The 23577-nt window shown below is 34.5% G+C and overlaps 3 protein-coding genes and 1 pseudogene across 3 annotated transcripts; 3 read left to right on the top strand and 1 right to left on the bottom strand.

The window, feature by feature from the left end:
* Nucleotides 1-1707: 1707 nt before the first annotated feature.
* LOC104723121 (ABC transporter E family member 2) lies at nt 1708-6037 on the top strand. Its single transcript, XM_087470972.1, has 13 exons — nt 1708-2104; nt 2747-2861; nt 3066-3151; nt 3249-3346; nt 3427-3544; nt 3634-3723; nt 3831-4135; nt 4210-4405; nt 4494-4679; nt 4770-5039; nt 5125-5370; nt 5479-5613; nt 5725-6037. The coding sequence occupies exons 2-12, from the start codon at nt 2759-2761 to the stop codon at nt 5596-5598; spliced, it is 1818 nt and encodes a 605-aa protein (XP_087327098.1). The 5' UTR covers nt 1708-2104; nt 2747-2758; the 3' UTR covers nt 5599-5613; nt 5725-6037.
* LOC104723120 (pentatricopeptide repeat-containing protein At4g19220, mitochondrial) lies at nt 5911-8964 on the bottom strand. The gene has a single exon (XM_010441432.3). It carries the CDS (start codon nt 8924-8926, stop codon nt 6098-6100), a length of 2829 nt encoding a protein of 942 aa, XP_010439734.3. The 5' UTR covers nt 8927-8964; the 3' UTR covers nt 5911-6097.
* Nucleotides 8965-11080: 2116 nt separating this feature from the next.
* Nucleotides 11081-12995, top strand: LOC104723118 (uncharacterized; annotated as a pseudogene).
* Nucleotides 12996-13571: 576 nt separating this feature from the next.
* LOC109127272 (nuclease) lies at nt 13572-14371 on the top strand. The gene has a single exon (XM_019231847.2). The coding sequence runs from the start codon at nt 13685-13687 to the stop codon at nt 14369-14371; it is 687 nt and encodes a 228-aa protein (XP_019087392.2). The 5' UTR covers nt 13572-13684.
* Nucleotides 14372-23577: the final 9206 nt, after the last annotated feature.

The following is a 23577-nucleotide window of genomic DNA, read 5'->3' as shown; positions in this document are numbered from 1 at the left end:
GGTAGGGTTTAGTATTTTGAATTTAGAATTTAATTTTGAAAGATTAATTAGTGCTATTTTTGGAATTTTAGAGATGTTGTGCTAAGTTTGGAAAAAAACTTATTTTGGTGCTATTTTTGAGAATCTCTTTTTTTTAGTATCTCTTGCGTTTGATAAGTTGATGTTGGTGAAGTACTCAAAGTTTTTATGCTATTGCAGATACTGACCTTGTATCTTGTTCTCAGTACTGCTCATGTTCTTCTTCTTTGTTTTGCTTTTATAATTTATTTTATTTCGGTGTTATGAACTCCTAAGTACTTCGACTAATCTCATGCTCTTTTATGATTTAAAAGAAAAGCAAACAACATTAAGTTAACATTATATGCAATAACGAGAGAAGGACACAAGGACCTCGTGAGAAATTTCACTTTTACTGAGAACAATTTTTTGACTCATTCAATATATGACTTGTATTTTTTAACATTCTATGTTATTGGTGGACTCATGTACCTTGCAAATTGCACTAGATCAGATATTGCATTTGCTACTAATCTACTTGCAAGATATAACTCATCCCCTACTCGCAGACATTGGAATAGGATAAAACATATTCTCTGTTATCTTCAAGGTACGATTGACTTGGGATTATTCTATCCTAGAAACTCTTTGGTTGGTCTAGTTGGTTTTGCAGATGCAGGATATTTATCAGATCCACATAAATCCCGATCCCAAACTGGATATGTTTCACAATTGGAGGAACTGCAATCTCATGGCAATCACAGAAACAGACATTGGTCGCCACTTCCTCAAATCATGCAGAAATAATTGCTCTTCATGAAGCATCGAGGGAATGTATATGGCTCAGATCAATGACTAACCACATACAAGAATCGAGTGGAATAGTCACCAGTAAAGAGCCAACAACATTATTTGAAGACAATGCTGCTTGTGTCACCCAAATCAAAGAAGGTTACATCAAGAGCGACAAAATAAAGCATATACCTCCAAGATTTTTCTCCTACACTCAATAACTCGAGCAAAAGAAGGAAGTTGATATCCAACATATCCGCTCAAGTGACAATGTAGCATATCTGTTCACAAAGGCGCTTCCGACTACCACATTCAGAAAGCATATTCACAGTATTGGAATGCGTCATCTACGAGATTTATGAAGAAATATTATACATATCTTTTCGAGGGGGAGATTACGTTACTATACTCTTTTTCCCTTGTCATGGTTTTTCTCCCAATGGGTTTTTCCGTGACAAGGTTTTTAATGAGGTAGTACGTAACTCGTTAATGGTGATGGATAATCAAGGGGGAGTATTATAAAATACAAATGTGATTAATCCATCACAAAACACATGTCATGACACTTGTTCATATAATATTATACAACACACCATTTGTCTTTTGTAGTTCACCACTTGTCATTACCAAATGTATAAGTGTGTGACTCATGTTTTTTTTTGGAGTTCACTATAAATAAGATGTTGTAAGAAGAATGATATATAGAAGTTATCTTTGATCAAAGAAAGTCTATTTCACTCTGGTGGCTTCTCTTTTCTATCTCTTTATTATTTATTGTTCTTTTTAGAAAGTATTACAAACATATATAAGTGTTTTTGTAGTAGTTCACAACAACGTGTTCAATTTTATGTAGATCATTTTGATTAATTCAATATATGACTTATGATTAATAATACTTGTTGACCCAAATGAACAGATAAAACTATATAGAAAAAAGGGAAAAAAAAACTTTCCTTAAGAGTAAAGAAACAAAAAGTTGGAAGATTTTGACAAGTTATATCTACAACACAACACAACACAACACAACAAAACACATTCAAATATTATTACATGTGAAGGGGCTTTCCCTTTCCGACACCACATATAAAGTAACCGACCCAAGCCCAATTAAAAGCGAATCGGGTCAAACTAAATCAAATAATTCGGAAAACCCTAAAGTTTAGCCTTTTCCTTTTTTGCTTTGCTTCATTTTGGGCAAAGCGTAACTCTCAGGTGCGTGCGTATGCTCTCCGCTGGTTCCTTAGAAGAATCGGCACACGCTTTTTCATTTCAATCAAACCTCTACCCTTCGATCCGAATCTCTCAATTATCTCAGGTACTAATCTCAATATATATCCCTTTTCTCTTCGATTGGAGAGTTTTGGATTTCATGTCAGGTGATTTTCCGATATGTCACCGATTTACAAGTTTTGGGTGTTTGGTTCTCGATTTATTTAGCAGTTGAGTTCTTACATCTGGGATTGTATTGAACCATCGATACACCTTTCAAAACTCTCGTAATTGTATTGAAAGTGTTTGGATTTGTTGTTTTCTATCTCTCTCGATTGTTTTCATTTTTCGGGCAAGTGTCAAACTTTGGGTTGTATAGATATATGTTGACGAGTTGTATAATTCATATTTCACTTTTTTTTTTATAAATTCGATTCACCCTTTTTATTCCGAGTATTGAATTTGCGTTTTCCAATATCTTGATTCTTAAAATTTTGCATGTCAATGAATTAATCAAGTTAGCTCTATAACTGTGATGTTTCTATTTTGGTAGATTTTAATCTGTTTGTTTTAGCTTTCTAATAATAGTTATACTAGTTATCATAGTGGTGGCGAATGGTTTGTGGCTTTGTGCAGACTACCAATTGTGTTTTTTTTTTTTTTTTTTTTTTCCTTTTCTATCATATTGTGTATACATATGTTGCATCTTCCTCAGGCAGTTAAACTATATATTTCATGTATTTTGTAGACCCCTTGAGAGATGGCAGATCGATTGACACGTATTGCTATTGTAAGTTCAGACCGTTGCAAGCCAAAGAAATGTCGCCAAGAGTGCAAGAAGAGTTGTCCTGTGGTCAAGACAGGTGTATATTCTTATCCAAATTTGAATTTGTGGTCTTGCGTATGGTGTAATTTATTATCACTGTACTGTATTTGATTGGCTATGTCATGTGTGTCTCACGAATTAGTACAGAGAGGATTCGTTAGCTTGTCGTTCTTACTTGAAGTTTTTGTTGTAACTTTACAAATTTCGTTGCCACTTATGTATCAACTTGCCTTTATATTAGGGAAACTTTGTATTGAGGTGACTGTTGGTTCCAAGCTTGCTTTTATCTCAGAGGAGTTGTGCATTGGTTGCGGTATTTGTGTGAAGGTATGTATGCATAGCCTCTTTACAGTATGAAATTTGCCTTTTGGAAATGTTTCCAAAACTGGGATGCTAAATGTTCTCTGCTGTTGCACAATTACAGAAATGCCCATTTGAAGCCATTCAGATTATCAATCTTCCGAGAGACTTGGAGAAAGATACTACCCATCGTTATGGGCCAAACACTTTTAAGTTGCACAGGTTTGTTTAGCTATTCTTTTCCTGGAATATTGACCCCTCTTCTCTAGTTTAGACGATTGAATCTCTGTCTTTACTGCTAGGCTCCCAGTTCCAAGGCCGGGGCAGGTGCTAGGGTTGGTTGGAACAAATGGTATTGGAAAATCAACTGCTCTGAAAATTTTGGCTGGAAAGCTCAAACCTAATTTGGGCCGTTTCACTGTAATAGCCTCTCTTGAGTTTCTATATTTATGTCTTCGAGATTGCGTCTCTTTCCTAGTCGATGTATTCTTATGTTTCCTCTTGAACAGAGTCCTCCAGACTGGCAAGAAATCTTGACTCACTTCCGTGGGTCAGAACTTCAGAACTACTTCACCCGTATTCTTGAAGATAATCTAAAGGTACAATTGTAACTGATCTTACTATTTGTCTCCATGACGTAGCTAGGTATTATTTTAATGGTTTAAGCAGCTCAATTGAGGAAGTTCTGATATCCTGTGCATGACAGGCCATTATAAAGCCTCAATATGTCGATCACATCCCAAAAGCTGTTCGAGGCAATGTTGGAGAGGTCCTTGACCAGAAGGATGAGAGAGGTAAGAAGGCAGAGCTCTGTGCTGATCTGGAGCTGAACCAGGTCATTGACCGTGATGTTGAGAATTTATCTGGTGGTGAGCTGCAGAGGTTTGCAATCGCTGTTGTTGCCATACAACATGCAGAGATTTACATGTTTGATGAACCATCTAGTTACCTCGATGTTAAGCAAAGACTCAAAGCTGCTCAAGTTGTTCGTTCTCTACTGAGGCCTAATAGGTTTGTTTTTTCCTACTTCTGATATATATATTTTTTAGAAAAATTAGCTACTCACAGTATTTTCTTTCTTCCAGCTACGTCATTGTTGTGGAGCATGATCTCAGTGTTCTTGATTACTTGTCGGATTTCATTTGCTGTCTTTATGGGAAACCAGGAGCCTATGGTGTGGTGACTCTCCCTTTTTCTGTCAGAGAAGGAATCAACATTTTCTTGGCTGGGTTTGTTCCTACCGAAAATTTACGTTTTAGAGATGAATCTTTGACCTTCAAGGTAAACTTCTTTTTTTATTGTGAAGAGGCAAAGTTATCTTACAAAGGGAGTCAATCTTGTTCCTGAATGGCTTTTCTTTTGTTCGAAGGTTGCTGAGACTCCACAAGAAAGTGCTGAAGAAATTCAGTCGTACGCTAGGTACAAGTACCCCACAATGACCAAAACTCAAGGAAACTTCAGGTTGAGAGTGTCAGAAGGTGAATTCACCGATTCTCAGATTATTGTTATGCTTGGGGAGAATGGTACTGGGAAGACAACATTTATTCGTATGCTGGTACTCTCTTCCTTCATGATATGTTCTCTTGTGGTTAGAGTTTCAGAAAGTACTGTACTCCTAAATTTGTATTATTGGTAATATCTGCAGGCGGGTTTGTTGAAACCTGATGATACAGAAGGACCAGAAAGAGAGATACCAGAATTCAATGTTTCGTACAAGCCACAAAAGATCAGCCCAAAGTTTCAGAATTCAGTTAGACACTTGCTACATCAAAAGATTCGAGATTCTTACATGCATCCTCAATTTGTGTCGGATGTGATGAAACCACTTCAGATTGAGCAGTTGATGGATCAAGAAGTTGTCAATCTCTCAGGAGGAGAGTTGCAAAGGGTTGCATTAGCTCTGTGTCTCGGCAAGGTGAGTATTCTGTTTTAAAAAGTCTATAGTATATGGCTGTGTTTCTCTGTCTCAGTGATCTCATGTATTTTATGAATCACTGCAGCCTGCAGATATATACCTGATTGATGAGCCTAGTGCATATCTCGATTCGGAGCAACGTATCGTGGCTTCTAAAGTCATTAAGCGATTCATTCTCCACGCAAAGAAAACTGCATTTATAGTCGAGCATGACTTTATAATGGCGACCTATTTGGCAGACCGAGTCATTGTGTATGAAGGACAACCATCTATTGATTGTACTGCAAATTGTCCTCAATCACTTCTCAGTGGAATGAATCTCTTCCTATCTGTAAGTCTCCTATTTTTCTCTGCGTTACACCGTTTGTAGCAAGAAAGAAAGGGAAGAAAGCAGTTCTGATGCTAATAAGTTCCATATATGTCTTTTGTTCCCTTGCAGCATCTGAACATCACATTCAGACGAGATCCCACCAATTTCAGACCAAGGATCAACAAATTAGAGTCGACCAAGGACAGGGAGCAAAAGAATGCTGGCTCATACTACTACTTGGATGATTAGGACAACTACCACGAGGTTGGTACTGTAGTCTCTAAAATCCAATCATGTCTTATATTAATCACAACATTTGATGGAAACAATATCTGAAATGTTTATTTTCTCTTCATTTCCTTTATGGATTCACAGAATATAGGGCATGATCTGGATAAACATTGTGCACCAGAATGGCTTTTGCTCAGAGGAAGTTGATCTATGAGCTCGAGATATTTTGCGCAGCCATCTGTTTTCCGAGTGCATTAGCAGATGTTTTTTTTCTGTCAAGCTTATGATTGTTGTTTCATCAGTTTTGCTTCCACGTTTTCCGACTACAGCTTTTATTAACTGAGCAATAAAAGTTTCACTATTTTGCTTTTGTATTTCCTGAGTTGTATGCTTTCAACAATTACAGTGATGTTATTACTTGGATTTTACAAGGAATTTATTGCCTATTGTTATGTTATTTTCTTGCTACTCATACAGCCTCTTAACTATTCGCTGATATAGGAGAGAACGTGAAACACTATCTAACACCAACGCCAATAATACTGTAACCAGGGAGCTTCTTCAAATTATTATCCTCAACCATCTTCCGTAGCCGTACAGCTTCATCCCAACTTCCCAACCCCACATAAGTATTAGATAAGGAGATATAGTAAGATGCATTGTCTGGTTCCATTTCAAACAAAACTTCTGCAACTTCTTTTCCCAACTTTGTGTCCCCATGATAGTTACAAGCGCTCAACAAAGCTCCCCATACACCTGCCTTTTGTGGCTCACCAATACTTGTGATGAACTCATAAGCTTCTCTTAGCTTCCCTGCCCGGCCAAGCATGTCAACAATGCAAACCCAATGCTCGGTAACTGGTTTCACCCCAAATTTTTCCTCCATTTGGTTGTAATATCTTAGACCATCATCAATAAACCCAGAGTGGCTGCAAGCTGACAATAAGCTTATGAAAGTGCTCTTGTTTGGTTCCATCCCTGAGTTACTACTACTTAATTCCTTGAATAACTCCATTGCCTTCTCTCCCATTCCATGGAATCCATATGCAGAGATTACCGAGTTCCAAGCCGAAATTGATTTCACCCCTGAATTTTTAAAGACTTTAATGCCGGTTTCTAACATCCCGCAGCTACTGTACATGTCCACAAGTGCTGCACTGACAAAAGGGTTAGCTTGGAACCCACGACGAATGAGATGACAGTGTGCCTGCATACCATACCTTGTTGACCCGAGCTGAGTCGAGGCAGCCAGAAGACCAACCAATGTGATCTCGTTTGGCTCCAACTTGAGGTTTCTGAAGAGTTGAAATACTTCTCGTCCTGCTTTGTTCTGGGACAAAGCTGATATCACACAGTTCCAGGAACACAAGTTAGGGTCAAAGATCAAGCCAAAGACCTTCACTGCACTCTCAATGTCTTTACATCTACCATACATGGTGATCAATGTGTTCTGTAGTTGGGTGTCAGGTTCCCTCAGACTTTTAATAGCTAGACCATGAAAGTACCTTCCTTGTAAGATCAGTCCGACGTTTCCACTAGCCGATATAGTACCCAGAAGAGTAATCAAGTCATGACGAATTTTCCCTTCACGACTCATTGCTTGAAATGCTCTCAATGATTCTAAATGGTGACCACTTGATGCACAGCCATAGATAACAGAGTTCCAAGATGTGAGATCCCTTGTATCAGATATCGTCTCTAACAGTAGGAATGCTGAAGTTAGGTCCTTGCAACCGATGTACATGTTTATAACTGAATTAGCCGAAAGGATATTATCCCCAAACCCTAACTTTTGCAGCCAACAGTGGACTGATTTGCCAAAGATGAGAGAATTAGAGGAATCACAAGATGTAAGAATTGCCAACACAGTTGACAAGCTAAACTTTGAAAAAGAATACTCACTAACAACTTCCTTAAACAGATTCTTAGCTTCTTGTGTAAACCCGTTTTGCGCAAAAGCAGATATCATTGAGTTGCACGATACCAAGTCTCGATTTGTTGTTGTCTTAAACAACAACCTAGCCTGACTTGTTAAGCCACATTTACCATACATATCAATAATGCTGTTTATTACCTCTAATGCTCTGGATTGCATATCTCTGCGAACCGTATAACCATGAACTGCTCTTCCCTCTTGTGACAAACATAAATCACCGCATATGGAAGTTATTGTAACCACAGTGGCGATATCAGGCTGAATCTTATCCACTGATTGCATTTCCTTCAAAATACCAAATGCTTCTTGAAACATTCCGTTTGCAGCAAACCCACTAAGGACTGAATTCCAAGAAATCACATCCTTGCACAATAATTCTTCAAACACAGTTTCCGCAGCCTCGACATCTCCACATTTTGAGTACATCGAAATGATCGAGTTGGCCACAGAGACATGAGTTTCTGGGCTATAACCAGATTGTATAACCAACCCATGGAACGATTCTCCAAGAGGAAGGTCCTCAAGAGAACCACAAGCTGAGATAACGCATGAAAAAGTCACACTATCAGCTTCTTGTCCTAAACCACACATCGATTTGAAGTACTTCAATGATTTTCTCGGATGACCATTTGCAAGACATTTAGTCACAATCGTGTTCCAAGAAACAATGTCTCGATGCTCCATATGCGCGAACACACTCTCTGCGGAGATCAAGTCTTCACCTTTTGCATATAGATTCATCAATGCATTGCACAAGCTAGAATCAGAAACCGAACCAGTCTCAATTGCCAAACAATGTACCATTGAACATTTCCTCGAAAGATGTAGACTAGATAACGCGGAAGCTGCAAGTAAAAGAGTTGTCGAATCAAACTCAGTTCCCTTTTGAATCATCTCAACGAACAATCCAACAGCTGCAATGTAACGACCATTTTGATTCAGAGCAGTGATCATACTGTTCCAAACAATCACATCTTTGACTTTCAGTTCACCAAACAGACCCAAAGAAGACACCAAGTCCCCTGTTCTACCGTAAAGCGTCAGAAGCTGTGAAGATACAGGCAAATCTAGTAGGAAACCACACTTCAAAGCAAAACAATGGACACTCCTTGGAGTCTCAGTCTCAGTTCTCATCATGGAGGATCTAAGTACATCTCGCAAGAACATAAAACTCGACTCCACCTTCCTGTTCTCTTTCTCGGACATTTCGTCGAACATGTTGTAGTCAATAGAAGTAACCGGAGACAAAACAGAGGACGCGAAGTGTCGGTCATATTTTCTCTTACTAATTGAAGAATAACAGCCGGAAATAGAATTCCGGCGAGGAACTAAGTGCCTAAGAGAGTAGATTATATGACCGGAACAATAAATTCTCAGTTTTTCCGGGGAAATCGCATAATTTCTTACCATCACAAACAACACATCGGCGGTTTCCCGGCGCCGGTTAAAGCATTATCAATTACGAATTGGGTATTTTTATTGGGCCTAAGTTACCTTAGTCTTATTGGGCTTTTTCTCAAAATATAATAGTCTTTAAACTTATTACTTATGTGATCAATATGGATTTAAGTAGACAAGTACACTTTGTTTAACATTTTGTGTTTTGCGTGAATGTCGTTTTGCATTTTCATCGCAATTCTAAAAAACGAAAGCCTTTTTTTTTCATGTTTAATTAACTATTATAGTGTATTTTTAAAAAAAATAGAATAAGAAATTTACGTAATTTTAAAAATAATAATACTGGTCTTCCAGATCCGTACTGTACCCGTTACGTCTCCCGAAAGCATAGACTTATTCAATGTTTCGTGTTCCCGATAGTATAAACAATGATCACTTTTTCGATTAATTTCGATATGAAAAAAAAAAAAAAAAATCATTTGATCAATAAGCATTAATTGCATGTTTAACTGGTACAGTACATGTTTCTTAATACACATTGACTTTGTTATTTTGACTTTTCATAATCAATGTACGTATGCGTACATCAGCTTTCGTGCTCATCAGATTAGACCTAACTACGTGTCGGTGTCGGCGTGTCGCCATGTTTATTATTAGGGTTAAGCTTCTTCTTTTTTTACTAAAGTCAAACTAACATTATTGTTAATTATGATCACCATGTATTGAAAATTATGATGTTCATGAATTTTATATTAACATGAGAATTGAGAACGTTCTTAAAATTAGAGGGGTTATGTGATTCTAGATTGGTAATGCATGAGCATGTGAACTTTGTCATGTTTTAAAAATCTGACTTAGATGATTCTCAGATTAATTAGATCAATGTTTTGATAATATTTTATAAAAACTAAGAACGTTCAAAGTCTTTTGACCACTGATGAAGTATTTTTAAAATTTAATTTGTTATGAGTCATGACGATCGACTTTTTTGTAGTATTAATTAAGTTTTGCAATAATACATATGACGGTATGATTAAGTTTTACGATTGATCAGCTTATTATAATTAAATTTAATCGACTTATACACTAAGTGCAATAATTAGATATGCGTTGACAAAAAATGTAGAGTAAATTATATAATGATTATACTTCACAACGACGTGTTCGTACTCTTAATTAGTTTTTAATAATAAGGTGTTGAATGGCGACATGTATATTTGCGGATTTAAAAAAAAAAGTACAGTAACGATAATGAGTCACCAATCATCACTTTTATTCATTAGTGTGCGTTTTTTGTTTTTTTTTTTAAAAGTGAATGATTTGCTTATTTCAAAACAACAATAATATATAAAAGATAGAATAACGCACTTTAATTTTACAGTCTGCACAAAACCTAGTGATCCAATAAAACCATACTCTCTAAATAATAAAAAATATTTAAAATAATAAAAACTGTATATAAAAGGTAAGAAAGCAAACAAATGAATACACATAAAAAATATCTCTCTCTTTCTCTTTTTCCTCCCTTTTTTTTTTTTCTTCTTCTCTCCAGAATATAGGATCATTACTTTGAAGGTAATTAATTTTATAATTTAATTATTATTGTTATCACAAAATTATAAATTTAAAACTGTATTTTTTTGGTTATTAAGAAATTTGAATTGATCATCACATTATTTATTTTTAAATTAGATACTATTAACATAATATTTATCCAACAAAAATAACTTAAATAACTGAAATATTTATTAAAGTTATAAATTATGTACTTTAATAAATTTATAAATAGTTTAGAATAAGTTATATACTTCATATATTTTATACCAAGTATATATAATTAAATGTATAAAGATTCTAATATTATAAAAAGTAATAATTTGCTTCTCAGATTAATTTTGTAATATTTACTATTATTATAAATTTTCTAAAATATGTAAATTTTTTCATAAGATATCATGTGCAAATCTATATATATATATGTGTATCATACATAACACACATATATGCCTAAGTATATATAACAATTATAATATTTATTGTTCTCAGCCATTATAGCTCCCCTTTTTATATAAGTAACTGGTTTTCAAAAAAAAAGTTACTATTGTATTTTTGGAAAATATATCTTTTTTTGTTAACAATTTAATTATTTTATCAAATAATGTCTCATCATCGGGGAAACATATATATATTCCAAAACGTATTTTTAGTGAATATTATAACATATTGTTTAATTATTATGAATGTAGATATGTCATCTAATCGTCGACGAAATACAAATCCTTCCAGACGAGCAAATCCAAGTGAAATTACAACTCCTCCTACAGAAACAACAGTACGGGTAAATATATGTTTTGCCTTTTTAGAAAATATTATATTAGTTAAAATTTACTTGGTTGTTAATATTGTATAAACAATATATGTAGAACAAAGACAAGTACAAATGGTCGCACATCCAAAAAAAAACATTAATTCAATTGTTTGACGAAGCAATTGCCATGTCTAATTACACTCTTAAAAATCCTACTGCGATTAGTAGAGAGTATATGGTTAAAAAGTTCAATCAAGCGTTCAACATGGATATAACTTATGGTTTCTTCAAAAACAAGCTGGATGAATTCAAAAAAAACTATAAAAGATGGAAGGTTCTTATGCATAAAACTGGGATAACGGTTGATCCTGATACATCTATGATATATGCATCTGAATCATGGTAAGCGGACCAAGAGTTTGTAAGTACACATTATCCTTCTGCATATCAACTTATGTATAAAAATTTAGGTTTTAAAACTAATCCACTTTAATTTTAGGGCTGTAAATTAACTTAAAGCTTCAACCGAAAACCGCCTGAGTTTTGGGATGTGATGAAACGATGTCTCGCATTACATGATGTTCAATCACAATCTCAACACTCCTCTCGTCAAAGAAGAGAACAATTGCTTAACGAGCATGGAGATGGAGATGAGAATCTTTATGACTCAGATGCCGAAAGTGATGACGAACCACAAACACAAGTTCCTGAGACACAAGAAGAAGAAGAAGAAGTGTATCGTGTTACTATTGATGACGATGAAACCTTACAACACTCCGCTCCCAGAACCCAACAACGAAGTAGACTAAATTTGCAGTCGACTGCTAGACGTGGGAGTAACATACAAAGATCTGGGGGAAGCTCCCGAGTATCTATTGGAAGTGGTTCACGAAGAAATCGTAGGCGACAATCATTTGAAACAACTATACAAGACACCATCGCTGGGTACAGAGAATTTCAACGACAAAGTTTTCAACAACTTCTTCCTGGCGGTTTTGACCAAGATAATTATGACGAATTTAAAAAAGCGGAAGCAATATTCATTTCGCTAGACCTACCAAAGTACACAAAATTTTATTGGGCATGCATTAACGCACTTAAGGAGTTAGTTTTTTGGCGTAAGTATTTTATTGACATAGCAGGAAGCACTGACGAAGATAAGCTACAATTGCTAGAAGCTATGACTGGTGTTACACGAAACAACCAAGATGTGCCCAAACAATTAAGCTCAGGTCATTCATTTGGGAGTCCCATTCAGGAGGTTTATCATCTGGTAGTCCATCATCTGTAGGTAATAATTTAGGAGGGCAAAATCCATTTGGTGGTTGGGGTCCTGGTTATCAACCGTGGGGCACACCACCAAATGCTCCACAGTGGGGCACACCACCAAATGCTCATCCACAATGGGGCACACCACCAAATGCTCCACATTGGGGCACACCACCAAATGCTCATCCACAGTGGGGAACACCACCTAATACTTCACAGTGGAGCACACTATCCAACTTACATTCGTGGCAACAAACACCAAATTTTCAGCAAGGCGGTTCATCTGGGACAACTCCAACAAATGTTCAATATGGATTTTCACTAGGTGACCGAGGTGAAAATGTGAGGAATACTCAACACGAAACTTCAGCTGGTATCGGTTTCACTAATTATTTTGAATCTGGACGAATGCCACAAACACCTAGACCAGGAGGCCTTTTCAATATTTGGGGAACCCCACAAGAACCAAATGAAAGTCATCTAAGTGATGTAGGAGATGAATAATACCGTGCTTAATCAATATCGCTTATGTTTTTTTTGTGATTTATATTTTATAATTAATTTTTGAATTTTATGTATTTTGTGAGATTTTAAAATAATTTATCTTTAATGAAATATCGTTTGTAATTTCAGACATTTCGTATATGTCAGTTGCGATCACAAGACCCAAACAATTTAAGTTACGAAGAGATAGTTAAATTGTGGAATTTGGAAAATGAACAGTTTGAAGAGTTAGTAATTCAACCAGCTTTGGCTTATTATGATCGATATTTTCAAAGAGCACCAGCCCAAACTGATGGAGGTTTGGGATGGAGAAATATATGGCATCGACTACAACATGATGTTGTTGCTTGTCTTCAGTTATTACAGATGTCACTTCCATGTTTCACGACATTTTGTAATATGTTGCAAACAAATTATGGTCTACAACCAACATTAAATATAAGTATTGAAGAAAGTGTGGCTATGTTTTACAGATATGCGGGCATAATGAAGTTCAAAGAGATGTTGGTTTGAGATTTGGCCGAAATCAAGAAACTGTACAGAGAAAATTTAGGGAAGTTCTTACGGCAACTGAGTTATTGGCATGTGATTATATTAGAACTCCAACAAGACAAGAACTCTATCGAATTCCTGAAAGACTTCAGGTAGACCGAAGATATTGGCCATATTTTAGTGGATTCGTTGGAGCTATGGATGAGACTCATGTATGCGTCAAAGTAAAGCCTGAGTTACAAAGAATGTATTGGAATCGACACGATAATGCATCATTGAACATCATGGCAATATGTAATTTGAATATGTTATTCACATATATCTGGAATGGAGCACCAGGATCATGCCACAATACAGCTGTTCTGCAAATGGCACAACAAAGTGATACCGAGTTTCCTTTGCCTCCATCAGATAAGTATTATATCGTTGATTCTGGTTATCCAAACAAACAAGGATTTCTTGCTCCTTATAGATCATCACGAAATCGAGTTGTGAGATATCATATGTCCCAGTTTCATTATGGTCCTCCTCCAAGGAATAACCATGAATTGTTCAACCAATGTCATGCATCTTTACGTTTTGTTATTGAAAGAACGTTTGGAGTTTGGAAGAAGAAGTGGAGAATACTTTCTGATTTTCCAAGATATAATGCTCAAATTCAGAAAAGAGTGGTAATAGCTACAGTGAGACTACATAATTTCATCAGGATTTCAAATTTCTCGGATGCAGATTTTGCAGATGTAATAACTAAGACGAACAACAACCAAAATTTTGAGCATTATATAGGTGACATGGATGCAACAGAGATAGCAGATAGAGAAGCTATGACGCAAATAAGAGATACCATTGCAAATATGTTATGGAAAAATCAAAGTAATCAATAATTTTTTAAAAAAAATTGTATCTTTTTATAGTTGAACTTTTTATCAATATGTCAAAAAAAAAACTTTTTGATCAACTATAGTATTTAAGGTTTATAAATACAATTATTTTTATTATTAATTCATAACATACAATAATATACAAACATACTAATTATTAATAAATTTATTTATAATATATGTAATCCGCACCGCTTTTCCTTTTTTACCATTCACAGAATTAATACTGAACTGCAAATAGTTTTTTCACCAATCAAATATTATTTTGTATAAACCGCACTTGTTTCGCAAATCGCTTGTATCGCAGTTGATACGTACCGCACTCTAAAACCACTTTTTCTGCACAATCAAAACCGCGGTCACCATTCGGACCCTAAAGCAATGCAAGATAAATTGTAGTAAAACCATATCAGCACGCATGGATGAATATTGCTTATTATATTATATATTAAGATTTAAGAGTATGCTATTGACGGGAAAATGATTTAAACATTAATGTAATTAAAAATTTAGATAAATTGGACCAATCAGTGGTTAATTACTTATAGTCACAAGTTAGGTAAATCAAATTAGCTAAATGTCTAAAGGCTGATATCAACTTGTACCCGAATTGCTGCGTAATTTGTATTGGCCAAATAGTGTTTATTAACTTTATATAAAATTGTGTCATCTGACGAGTGAAGAGAAACTAGCCATGGTTTCAGTTGATACCGCTTAGTGAAAGCCCATTGTTCTCCAACATCCCTACGTTTCTTCTTCTATAACGTAATTACTTATCATGATTTGTTTTTTTCTGTCATGGGCGTAATTATTTTTGTATTTATTATAGTTACTGAATTATTTATGTCGACCATTACTATAGGAAACAAAACGTTCTTTATACTATTTTCATATTCAGAGATGTATACTTGTATAGTATATTCTAGATAGCAAAGAAAATTATTTGGTCAGAAAACAAATTTAGAGTTGACTTCTAAGCCTGATGTTAAGAATGCGTTATTGTTCGCGTGGGGCTTCTCAACTCAAAGTTTGAAGTTTGAACGACATGACAGTAATTGATCGATCTTGAACACAAACAACATTTTTTTTTTTTTTTGTCAAACCACTTACTTTCATTAATCAAAGGACAAGGTTCTTACAGCAAAGCTTAGAATACAAGATAAGAAGGCATTCCCCAATGCCAAAACAACATAGAAACAAAGAAAAATAGAATTAATCGGCAATAAGTTCTTAAGAGCTTTGAGCCAAATTCTTGAAGAAGTTTTGGTACATGTGAGATCAAGATTGTCGATAGCTCTTCCATGGACAAGCCAAACGGATGAAGAGATTGCCACTGTCATCAGACTGGTTGCCGTTAATAAAGGGGTCAAAGCTAAACTTCCCTCCGGTTTGAGGAAGCCTACACGAGGTGGTAGCTTGACAAGTTTTTGAACAAGGTTTGTGGAGCTCTGAGGCTTATAGATGTTTGGTAGAATTGCCATAGAGTAGAGAATGACCTTGATCACACCAAAGCCGTAGACTAGACTCGGACAAATTGGAAACAATATCCAATTACCAAAGAACATCAAGCAATAGGATTCATGGGTCAAAGCCGATAGGGATACTATAACCAAGGTTCTCAAGGAAAGAGAGAGACGCCACAACAACAATGATGCTTTACTACTCAAGTGGAATCCACAGAGTTCGTAAACTTGACCACACCATTGGCTAAAATTGGGCGTCAACAAGAGAAATAAATTCTCGTACCTGGGCTTAGAGAGGTTTAGAGCTGGGCCAATCATTGTGTGGAAGATATCCCTGAAGTTGGTAGATTGTACATGCTTAGGCTCAGAGAACACGGGATATAGACACATGGGGTTGAGAATATTTCGGTAACCACCGCTCCGTAGAGGCGTAGTCATAATGCCGATCTTCCTCCCTCCATTGGATTTGTTTGAAAACAAAGGCAGAAAACCCAATAGCCAAACGCTAAGATGAAGATTGATAAACGACAGGTTGCTTTGTACCAGGGATTGCAATTGATCTTCATGGACCCACATCGAAACTGTCGATATACGGTGTAAGGAGCCTTCTGTCATTACCATCAAGATAACGAAGAAACAATGGAAGAGGCCTTAGAAAATATTCAGAAAATTTTGACCTGGGTTTTGTGCTCGTGGGCTTAGCTTGTTGAGAAGTTAATGGGCCGACAATAAAGGAAAGGCCCACCAAAAGAAGACCGAAGCTCTTGATGGTTGACCTAGCGGGATTGAGCGAGCGGCGGCGGCTGTACGGAGAGGATGAATAGATTTGCAAGAGATTGAGCAGCTCCAGTGAACAAGCCTTCAGCATACGCAAGCCAAAGTTGTTGAAAGGGGCTGGATCGAGTATCCACACCGAAAAAGCAAATTTGGAAGGATGGGTTCTTGCCATGGAAAAGGAGACGCCGTGTGCCTCCAACGTCTCCACCGGATAAAGATTAGCTAGTGGTCCAGAGAGGAGCTCGCCTGCTAAACTTGGTGCCTCAATATAAGCTTTTCTAGGGGTGAAACGACATCCCAATTGGAGGTTGTGCATGTCGGATGTTCGTGGATCTGTTACACCGGCTGAAGCAATCAGAGGAAAGGTGAGGGGGTTAACCGGAAACCACTGTCGCCCTTTGTCATTGCCTATCGAGAAATCGCCGGGATCTAAGGAGGTCAGAGGGATTTGTAATAAAAATAAAAACAGGGAAAAGCTTAAAAAACAAAAAAAATATTAATGAGAGGAAGGTGGAGAGATAAGAGATCCCGACGTCGGTGAGCAGGAACTACACCGACGTCGGAGAAAGTTTGCGGAGTAGAGACTTTGATGTTAGTGTCTGAGAGAGTTTTGAAAAAAGTTCACTTTAGATATTGAACACAAACAACATTTAAACATACAATTATATCTGAAAAATAAAACTACACTTGCGTAAAAAATGTAGGAACTACATCTTTCATGCAAACTAAAAATTATAAGTGAAACTTGTGTTCTTAAAATTGAAGCAACAGTTTGTTTGGAAGAAAACAAATAATTCTTTGTATGATATAATATAATTAATTGTTTGGGGTCACTTTTGAGTATTAACTAATCTCGTATTATGAGTTTTTAATTTCTTCTTTCGTTTATTAAAACGGCTTGTTGATTGAGAAACCAAATCCGTACTTCTCGATACACCACCTCCTTCTCCTTTTGCACGTAAACCAATAATACAGAATCATAGATGGACGACACGTATGTAAGAAAATTAATTTTAATGTACTCCAATTGGAATGTTTTGGCACCAAAAAAAAAAAAAGTACACCTTGGGATGTATGGTCAAAAACTAACTTCTTTTTTTTTTTAGTCAAACACTAACTTGATTTTGCAAATAAATAGATTAAAGAACTTGAATTTGCAGATTTGAATCTAGATTACTACATAAAGAGGAGGATACTCGCGTAAACTTTTTTCTTTTCTTTGCACAAGAGTGTTTTATCGATGATCCAAGTATAAGAGGCCAACTATTACTGAATACACGCACGAGTGTGATCACGATTACGTTGTCTTTGAAAATCCGAAGAAATTCTCTAAATGTGATTTATTTCTTAGTTTTATGGCTGAATTGGGTCATATTACGAATCTTTTTGGTCATGTTTCATTGTTTTCAATAGCAAATTCTCTCTTGTTTTCTCTAACAAGACTTACCAACTCATTTATTTTAATACTCCGACTAACATATGTTATACATATCCTCCATATTTTGTTATATTTTAATCTCGAAGGAAGAACTGATGCCTAAAAAGTAATGGACTTTTCATTTTTTAAGAGAAGTGTTTAATTTGTGGCCTCCCTAATTCATTAGACGGCATTTGCATTTTTGTCTATATTATATTTATATATATAGATGAAGGCCTCGGATGTCTCCATACACTGATCCACATTGATGTTTACTTAATTGTTTAGAATTTTGTCGATACTATTTAGAGTATTATCCAATTTGAATTCGTACTGAAAGAGTCCCATGAAAATAGAATGCTGGCTTTAAAACTAAATAATCACAACCACTTTCAATCTAAAAACATCCCCAAGACACAGCAAACACAATTCTTATGCTAATACTCATCGACGACGAGTCTTTTGAAGTAATTAAAACGAAAAGTTCTAGAAAAATGATTGCAATACTACAACTTGCAAGTTTGGTTCAGACAATCTAACTCATCATTGTCTCGATTTTTTTTGTTCTGTTTTTTTAATTAGCGAGACATGAAACCGTGTGGGGGCATATAATGAAACAAAAATACAAAAGAACATTACTTCTAAATCTCTTTATTAAAGGAATCAATAGATGAAAGAGTGTACTTTTGGTAGGGTTTTCTATAGTTCTCATCAACTTGATGTACCTTTTTGTTTGATGATCTATTTTAAAATTAATTTTATTTTGTTTTAGCAAGAAAGTGAAATGTGGTCAAGGATTTACGTTTCATCGTAGAATTTTCCAAAGACTTGACGTTGACTAAACGGAGTACCACGACCACGTTTCTTCTTAGCAAATAGACGAAACAAAAGTGTTTTCATTTATTCCATTTTTGAAATTATATATTTATAGCCTTGAAAAGATAATATTTACTTCATATCCAACATAAGAGATACGATTCTATATAATGGAGATACGACGACTTATTGAATTTGTATCCATATGAATACGACTTATCGGACCCATACTTTGAACAAGAGGCTATAGACGTATAAGCCAATTCGAGCACCAAAAAACATTTATAACACATAGTGTTAAAACCAATATTTTTTCTTTTGAAATTATTGTATTCTACAATAAGAATTCTAAATTTGATTGGGAGGCTCGAATATTATCTCTTCTCAATTATTAGATTGGTACGAGTACGGTCGATATACTATATCCATCTCATTATTGTATGTAACATATATTAATTTCGTTCTCTTTAGACATAATGTTTCTTCGTCGACATTCATATTTTTTCAGTTCGAGTTGGAAAGAGTACTTTTGTCGTATATATATTACATCCACACATACATATATACGTATGTCGACATATGCATACATGCGTATGCTTTGTAGAATGTGAATTTTCAATATATATATATATATAATTGTATATATGTCCACATATATACATATATACATCAATACATTATAACTTTTTCTCAACAGTAACCTGGTGGTTTTCTATTTGTCGAAATTTGATATATTTTATCGGTAGAGATGACCTTCTTAGTTCCTTTTTTTCCCACTAACTATCTATTACAGAGCAGTATCTCAAATAGATATGAGTAATTTATGATGTGATTTTCATTATCACTACCTTTATATGTTCCCGAAATAAAAATATCATGTAAAGATCAATGCGAACTTGTTAAGTGTAGCTGTGTAGGTAATACAGCGGCTCAGTGTCACTTTTGTTTGTCGTTGTTTTACTTTTGTCTTTGCACATCATATTTAGACACGATCCCTCCTACATGTTTTAATTATTCTTATCAAAAGTACCATTATCACAGTTTTTAGAGCTGTAAAACTTGTATATACAAAAGGTGAGATTTACATGATAACGCCATAATTTATAGAGAAATAGATTGGTAGAAAAGAATTATATATTAATCGAAATGTCGTGAATCTGCACCTCAAATACAACGACGGGTGGTCGAATGAGATCTTACATTATATATTTTATGTCTTTTTTCCGGAAAATTTTGTGTCTTCCACATCAAATCATGTTAAAATATTAGTAGAAATAAGTTGACAAAAAAAATGTAAGAAACTAGAAAACAAAAATATTGGGAGTCAGTGAAAACATAAAACAAGTGTTCGGATCCTCTACCGCAAGTGGCGATACCACCTATGCAAAATTGCAAATCCATGAATACGGGAATTTAAGTTCAACTTTCCACAAATACTTGAAAGAGATAGTAAAATCTGTTGACAAAAAAAAAAAAAAAAAAAAATCTTCCTACATCTTAGTTTTTGTATTTCTATCTTCTGGTTTTGGATTTCTGTTCCCCATTGTTGTTTTGTTATTGTCTGTTTTCTCTGTCAAAAACTTTGAAAATGATATAAATACTTCACATTGATACCACACAAGAAAACAAATATATTAAAAAAAAAACATCGAACGTATTTATCAAACTTAAAATACGTCAAATATCTTTTTATTTATTTGAACTTTATCTAATCTGATATTATATTATTTTGTAAAAAAACAGACTGCAGCCAATTTTAAACTCGACAAAGAACAAACACAGATATATACAAATAAGACAAAAGAAGAAACGAGAAAATAATGCCAGGACCTGTTGTAGCATAGCTAAATTTTTTTCTAATTTTTTTTTTTTTGAAAATTTACAGAGCTAAAACTAATGTTTCATGAGGCTATATTCTTAAAGGATACAATCCGGAAAAGAAAACGCTTTGACCTCAATTCGCCACACTACAATTTGTGTAGAGACGATCTTTCATAGCAAAACAAGTGACAAAAATGTATATTGGATATACTTGAACATACCATCTTATCCTACTGACTCCATCCGATCAAAAGGTATATAGACTATGGATTTGATTTCAAGTATACCCCGGAACAAAATAATAATGCCACTTTAGTCTGGCATATGTTGTCCACAAAATAAACATTAACTAGACCCGCTGGCCGCCGGCATATGCATTCGGTTCAATACATTATATTAACCTGATTAGCAATATTAACGTAGTTAGAATATAAAAGATGATTAATCACCATGATGATCGGCTTCCATATATGACCCTAGAAGAACAAAATATCAACAGAACAACTCATATAGCCAAATTATTTTTCTCTATAAACTCCGCACCAAACACGTCAAAAAAAAACCGTATACAAAAGAGAGACACATAACACATGGAGAATCGAACGTTTTAATTTAATGTATATAAATGAATCAGTTTGGGATACGGAAGCCCTAGAAGTCGTGTAGAGAGAGATATGGACACGTGTACGAAGCTGGCCACATGTAAATATATCCTTACACGATTCTTAAAAGTTCTCTCCGCCATGGTTAGGCGTTAGGCTCGATCCTTATTTAATTGATGTTCCACTTTTGTGAAGTTTTTAAAAAAAAAAAAATTAACAATATATATTCATATATAGTTTTCTTAAATTAATTTATATATGTACAGTGTTCATTATTGTTTTCGCCAACGTATGCGTCTTAATTTAGAAGGTATACGTAAGCAGGTACGCAGAAGTTACATGATTGCCGAGATATTTTTCAAGCAGCCTTGTCCAAATGTAGATATTGGCATCATATATATCATGTATATTTGAAGTTTGAATATTGAGAGTATCTATTTTTGTTTGTTTATATATTTCAGTTTTCATATATAACGTTTTACTTGCATTTTCAATCGATCTTCCATTGCTATATATTAAAAGTCTTATAGTTGACAAAATTAATTAGTGGTCGAGTATAGTTTTAGAAAATGCAGATTAGTGCGGCGGTTTATTGATATCATCCGTCATAGTCTTATGTACGTTTCAACTTTCATGTTTCTATGACTTATACATGGTTGTGTTGATAAATATGTCCGTCAGAATAACTCTGAGATATGCTAGTAGCATTTTCATATGTATATGAATATATGATCATAATTAACTTGCATTAAAGAAATATGTTTGATTAATTATAGAAGGTTTTAAAAAAATTAAACTCATGTCTCCACAAAATTGTTCATGATATGACAGAAATTAGATATGGTTTAAATATGAACAAAGGAGACTGAAATTAAAACTAAATATTTGACATCCATTCTAAAACTGTTAATGTTATATTCCAAAACTAATTGTTACTTTTTTAAAGCCAAAACAGTACACCGTTTTTATTCTATAAGCAGGTTCATGAATCATGATACTTATCTACTTAACCCAAAAAAAAAAAAAAAACATAAGAGTGATAAGAGTCTATCCCTAATATAAATAGAGTGATAAGAGTCTTAGCAAAAATGTATAAACTTCCAGAAAAAGGTTATAAAATAATATACTAAAATAAATACAGAGATAGAGAGTTTTTTGGCTTCGTGTATGTGTACGTACATAAATGTACAATACTGGCCATATGTAGACAATATAGCGAACTGCCTCAATAAAGTCTTTTACGTTGTGTTGTCACTATGGAATTAATGCAAAAAAGGTGGAATTGATTAAACCGGGGTTTTAAAATGTATTTATACAAAATTATATTCATTCCATCTTTCGCCTTATCGGGACATAACTCGTATCTGTTGTGACAAATAATTTACCTTTTTCTTGGTACGTCTATTAAATTACTAATCAATGTTCGTTATAGTGCCCATATCACATTTGTCGCCTTCCCCTCCTCGCCCCGCAAAATATTTTTCTTTTAGTTTTTATTGATTTTGATTGATGATTTCGTGTACAAGATGTATACAGATTTGATAATTAACAAAAAAATATATATTTTCAGCTTTTTTCTAATCGTTATCTCGTATTTTAATTTTGTACTGCGTGTTTTAAACTATCTTATATATTGTTTATAACCTTTACCTATTAAAATTGTTTATTGTTTTGTACTATTATCAATCAAACTCAATATTCGTTTTGAAATATAATAGATTTTGATTGATAACATAAAATAATACAATTTTTTACGAATAAATAAAATAATAATGAATTAAAATAGTTAGAAACAATAGTACATTATAGTGGTATGATTATTAAAAATGTTAAAAAATTGAGAAATAAGTATTTAGTGACGTTTTTAATCTTGTTTTTTTTCCTGATTATTAGCAACTATTAAAACGGTACATTTATACACCACCTGTGTTTGAGTTACAGATTAAAAATATAAAACCATAGATCAACACAACGAGATCCCATCATAACTCTGCAGTTAAGCGTGTTTGAATGAGAGTAGTACCGGATGGATAACCTCCCGGAAGTCCTCATGTTGCATCTCTTTCTCTTTTTTTTTAACAAAAAAACCATAGATCAACACAACGAGATATAATTGTTTATTTAATTTAAAACATACAAGATATAACAAATATCAAGATTTCCCAATGAGGAAATTGCCAACGCAAATCTATATAAAGTAATTTACTGTCAGGCACGCAAATAAAGGTCTGCATGTTATGAAAAAATATGGTCGGCCGAAGAACGATCTACCTTTGGGATATTGTTGTTTTTTGCTTTGAAATATTTTCGTAT

The sequence above is a fragment of the Camelina sativa genome, chromosome 11 (genome assembly GCF_030686135.1).
Source record: "Camelina sativa cultivar CO46 ecotype springtype chromosome 11, ASM3068613v1".
Taxonomy (NCBI): Eukaryota; Viridiplantae; Streptophyta; class Magnoliopsida; order Brassicales; family Brassicaceae; genus Camelina; species Camelina sativa.
This window is presented reverse-complemented; position numbering and strand designations above follow the sequence as displayed.

Bases quoted from the DNA above. Each gene is read 5' to 3' on its own strand.
- LOC104723121 (XM_087470972.1), top strand. From the start codon at position 2,759: ATGGCAGATCGATTGACACGTATTGCTATTGTAAGTTCAGACCGTTGC. The intron at 3,347-3,426 runs GTTTGTTTAGCT...CTTTACTGCTAG, and splicing joins AACACTTTTAAGTTGCACAG to GCTCCCAGTTCCAAGGCCGG. The intron at 3,724-3,830 runs GTACAATTGTAA...TGTGCATGACAG, and splicing joins TTCTTGAAGATAATCTAAAG to GCCATTATAAAGCCTCAATA.
- LOC104723120 (XM_010441432.3), bottom strand. From the start codon at position 8,926: ATGGTAAGAAATTATGCGATTTCCCCGGAAAAACTGAGAATTTATTGT.
- LOC109127272 (XM_019231847.2), top strand. From the start codon at position 13,685: ATGGATGAGACTCATGTATGCGTCAAAGTAAAGCCTGAGTTACAAAGA.